Source organism: Physeter macrocephalus, chromosome 4 (genome assembly GCF_002837175.3).
Source record: "Physeter macrocephalus isolate SW-GA chromosome 4, ASM283717v5, whole genome shotgun sequence".
Taxonomy (NCBI): Eukaryota; Metazoa; Chordata; class Mammalia; order Artiodactyla; family Physeteridae; genus Physeter; species Physeter macrocephalus.
Window position 1 is genome coordinate 62111455 of NC_041217.1, and position 4936 is coordinate 62116390.

At 41.3% G+C, this 4936-nt stretch overlaps 1 protein-coding gene across 2 annotated transcripts in view; it reads right to left on the reverse strand.

Moving 5' to 3' along the window:
- SLC19A2 (solute carrier family 19 member 2) overlaps window positions 1–4936 on the reverse strand; it is a 23683-nt gene that overhangs the window by 5022 nt on the left and 13725 nt on the right. For both annotated transcript variants that reach the window (XM_007102048.4, XM_055084236.1), the window contains 2 exons: window positions 1537–1759; window positions 248–440 (listed from right to left, as the gene is read on the reverse strand). In XM_007102048.4, coding sequence (XP_007102110.1) covers window positions 248–440; window positions 1537–1759 — 416 coding nt within the window. The remainder of the gene's footprint in view (window positions 1–247; window positions 441–1536; window positions 1760–4936) is intronic.

Below are 4936 nucleotides of genomic sequence, written 5' to 3' on the forward strand. Positions count from 1 at the left end.
CCACAACAGGAGAGGCCACAACAGTGAGAGGCCCATGTACCTCAAAAAAAAAAAAAAACCAAAAAAAAAAAACAAGGAAATAAAGAACCTTGCCTATATGCTTCCTCAGGAGAAAAACTGGCAATGCACATATAATATAATGCTTCCTCCCATTTGCCTCTTTTAACCAGAAAATTTAATCTGTAAAGAAACCAAAAAGCTAATCCTGTCAGCTCTTCCTAATGGTTCTTTGAATCAAAATACATACGTTGCTATAGTGATGAGTAACATGTAGATGATTCTGAAGACAACGTAGGATGTGTAGCACACCCAAATGTTACCCACGGTGTCCATGATGTACACTGCAGCAGCAATCAGGAGAGAAAACAGAGACAATGTCAATTCTCCCCAAATGGACCAGGATATTTTTATGTAACCAACTGCAAACACAGCAACAGCACCTACAAAACAAAAAGAGAAAATTTGTCATTTTGCTACACAAATACTATTTCAATAAACTAAAAATTCATCTTAGATTATTACATTTTAAGATCTTTTAACTTTTAAACAGGGTAGCTCAAGATTACGGAGGGCCTTGAAAGACAGGCAGAGAATTTTGGACTTGACGGAATAAACAGTATGGAGCCATGGAGAGATGATGAGAGACTGAACTAGGGCAGCCGGTAATGAGAAGGAAAAGGAGGATACAGAGCCAGGGTTGCTGCTAAGGAAAAACTACTGAGGCGGACACAGAGGCGAGAATCAAAAAGAACCACTGCTTGTAGCTTGGCAACACGGCAGGATGGCTCATCTCTCTTCCCAACTGAAGGGCAGTTTATTATGTGGTAAAATGATGATGATTATGATAACGATAGCTAAAATGTATGGAGTGCTTTCTAAGTGCCAGTCACAGTTTTAAGTGTTTACAGAAATCATATAAAGTTTTCCAAAACCTTCTTGAGGTGGGTCAACAAATTAGAAAGGGACAATAGAATAAAATGGCCAAAGACACAGGCTCTGAGTTCAAACCTTGACTGTACCACTTACCATCTATATCATCTTGGCCAAGTGATTAACCTATCTGTCCACAGCTTCCTTAACTGTAAACTGGGGATAATAATTACACCTATCTTAGGAATTCTGTGAGGACTGAGTGAACACACATAATGTCTTTAGAGCAGTGCTTGGCACATATAAACAATATATTTGCTACTGTTGTTATAAAGTACTGTATAGGTTACTCCAAGTTTTTCAACAAGTGGCAGAAGAACCCAGTAAATCAGAGATAATGGAAACCTGGATAAGAAGACAATTTAGAGGACGATTATATTAGGTTTCCCAAAGGTTGAAAGAATTTAAGTTTGCTAGTCATAGTCCTCCACCTCATGTGCAATTCTAAATTGTCCTCCTAAATTATAATATCAGAGCTCAAAATAAGTAATCCGTTCTTTGGGGCTACTTCAAACTTGGGAGGGGAGAGAAAATCTGATTATGGTTGACTTCACTACCAGAGGAATCTCCCCCTCCCAAGCTGCCCTGCCACCCTGCACTGCTTACCGAGTAAGGTTGACACGGCCTCCACGCCGCCGTTATAGATGGCAGCATGACGAGAAGGCATCACTTGCTCCCACAGGCCTTGTGCATAGTTCACGACTTGAAAATAGCCGCAGGTGGAGAGGGCCCACCACACGGACCAGCAGAGCAGAGGGTGAGAAGAGTAGCACACCAGGAAATCATTCCACAGGACCTTCAGCACAAGGAGACGGTCTGGCTTGGATTCCTACACAGAAAAAGAGAAGAAGCCAACTGTACAGAAAGCAATTGTATAGACTCAATTTTCTATTCAACAGACGTTTTTCTTGTTTCTTGTGAAAACCAATTGCTGATTTCATATACGTGTGTGTGTGCGCGCGCGCACATGTATAAACTTAGCAATTACATTTATCCCCTCTGGGGAAAAAACACATTCTTATATAATTTTTGCTTTGAATGCTCTATAAACATTAGTACATCCAGCAAATGATACATTGTTTACAAAATGAAGGTAGAAATATGGTCAGAGATTGCGTACTTTAGCCAAAGGGAGATGACATTCCATATCTCCCCATACAGTGGCAAGCAACATTAAGAATAAGCAATAATTTGGGCTTCCCTGGTGGCGCAGTGGTTGAGAGTCTGCCTGCCGATGCAGGGGACACGGGTTCGTGCCCCGGTCCGGGAAGATCCCACATGCCACGGAGCGGCTAGGCCCGTGAGCCATGGCCGCTGAGCCTGCGTGTCCGGAGGCTGTGCTCCGCAACGGGAGAGGCCACAACAGTGAGAGGCCCGCGTACCTCAAAAAAAAATAATAATTTGGGCTTCCCTGGTGGCGCAGTGGTTAAGAGTCTGCCTGCCAATGCAGGGGACATGCGTTCGATCCCTGTTCCGGGAAGATCCCACATGCTGCAGAGCAACTAATCCCGTGCACCACAACTACTGAGCCTGCGCTGTAGAGCCCGTGAGCCATGACTGCTGAAGCCCGCGCACCTAGAGCCCATGCTCTTAAACAGGAGAAGCCACCGCGATGAGAAGCCCGCTCATGGCAACGAGAGAAAGCCCACAAGCCCAACCCAACCAAAAAAAAAAAAAAAAAGCAACAAAAAAAACCCGCAATTAGCAAGCCTAGTAAATCAATGTTCAGGTAGAATCCATGAATGAGAACCTATCAGATTCACTGAAAGATAATGGTTAAGACAGAAATCTTAGAAAGAAATAAATCAAAATATTAGCAGCAGTTCTCTCTGACTGATGGGGTAATCAGTGATTTTAATTTTCTTCCTTATGCTTTTTCTATTACCCAGTATTTATGGGAAATGTTACTATTACAATGAAGTAATAAAGCTACTATGCATGTATCTGAGTGAATTAAAACATTACTATGTACCATCATCCCTGGACTATGCCAAGAAGTCAATATGAGATTCCAGACATCCTGTGAAATAGCTATCAAAGGTTGCCATAATTCCAGAGCCTCACTCAGAACACAGGAAATTTTACTTTTGCAACTAACATGGGAAGGCAAAATGAGAGAATCCAAAGGGACCAAGAGGAAGCTAACTGTGAATTAGCATATAAGAGCCAGGACGTGTGACAGGAGCCATGTTACAGATTATTAACACCAATGGCAGCAGCATAATTCAACCCGCTCGCTGGCTGGAACCCATATCTTGCACATGAGAACCTCCAGATGTAAAATGACTACTCTCACCTGCTGTCAGCCCTTTCTCCTTTATTTTTAAAAACTGAGGTATAATTGACCTTTAACTTTATATTAGTTTTAGGTGTATAACATAATGATTTTATATTTGTATACAGTGTGAAATGATCACCACGATAAGCCTAGTCAACATCTGTCACCATACAGTTATAATTTTTTTTCCTGTGATGAAAAGTTTTAAGATCCACTCTCTTAGCAACTTTCAAATATGCAATATGGTATTACTAATTATAGTCACCATGCTGTACATTACATCCCCAAGACATTTACAACTGAGAGCTGTACCTTTTGACTCCCCTTTACCCATTTGCTACCCCCTACCCCCTTCCTCTGGCAACTACCAATCTGTTCTCTGTGTCTATGAGCTTGGGGGTTTTGTTTTGGTTTGGTTTTAGTTTCCACATATAAATGAGATCATGCGATATTTGTCTTTCTCTGTCTGACTTACTTCACTTAGTATAATGCCCTCCAAGTCCATCCACATTGTTGCAAATGGCAAGACTTCATTCGCTTTTTAATGGCTGAATAAATAGTGTTCCAGTGCGTATATAAATGTGTCCATATACCACATTTTCTATATCCATTCATCCACTGATGGACCCTTAGGTTGTTTCCATATCTTGGCTATTGTAAATAATGCTGCAGTGAACTGGTGGGTGCCTGTATCTTTTTGAGTTAGTTTCCATTTTCTTTGGATACATACCTACAAGTAGAATTCTTGAATCATGTGGTAGTCTGATTTTTTTAAATTTATTTATTTATTTTTGCCTGCATCGGGCCTTCGTTGCTGCATGAGGGCTTTCCCTAGTTGCAGCAAGCAGGGACTACTCTTCGTTGTGGTGCGCAGGCTTCTCATTGCGGTGGCTTCTCTTGTTGCGGAGCATGGGCTCTAGGCGCACAGGCTTCATTCGTTGTGGCATGTGGGCTCAGTAGTTGTGGAGCACGGGCTTAGTTGCTCCGTGGCATGAGGGATCTTCCTGGACCAGGGATCAAACCCATGTCCCCTGTACTGGCAGGCCGATTCCTAACCACTGCGCCACCAGGGAAGTCCCTGATTTTTAATTTTTTGAGGAACCTCCACACTGTTTTCCAGTGACTGCAACAATTTACATTCCCACCAATAGTGCACGAGGGCTCCCTTTTCTCCACATCCTCACCAACACTTATTTCTTATCTTTTTGATAATAGTCATTCTAACAGGTGTGAGGTGATATCTCATTCTGGTTTTGAGTTGCATTCCCCTGATGATTAGTGACATGAGCATCTTTACATGTACCTGTTGGCCATCTGACTGTCTTCTTGGGAAAAATGTCTATTCAGATCTTCTGCCCATTTTTAAATTGAATTCTTTTTTTGCTATTGAGTTGTATGAGTTCCTTTTATAATTTGGATATTAACCCCTTATCAGACATATGATTTGCAGATATTTTCTCCCATTCAGTAGGTTGCCTTTTCATTTTGTTGATGTTTTTCTTTGTTGTATAGAAGCTTTTTAGTTTGACGTTGTCCCACTTATTTTTGCTTTTGTTGCTTTTGCTTTTGGTGTCAAATTAAAAAACACATTGCCAAGACAGATGTCAAGGAGCTTACCACGTATGTTTTCTTCTAAGGCGTTTTATGATTTCAGGTCTTACATTCAAGTCTTTAATCCATTTTATGTTAATTTCTGTGCAGCCCCTTCTTTATTTTATTTTTTTTTTT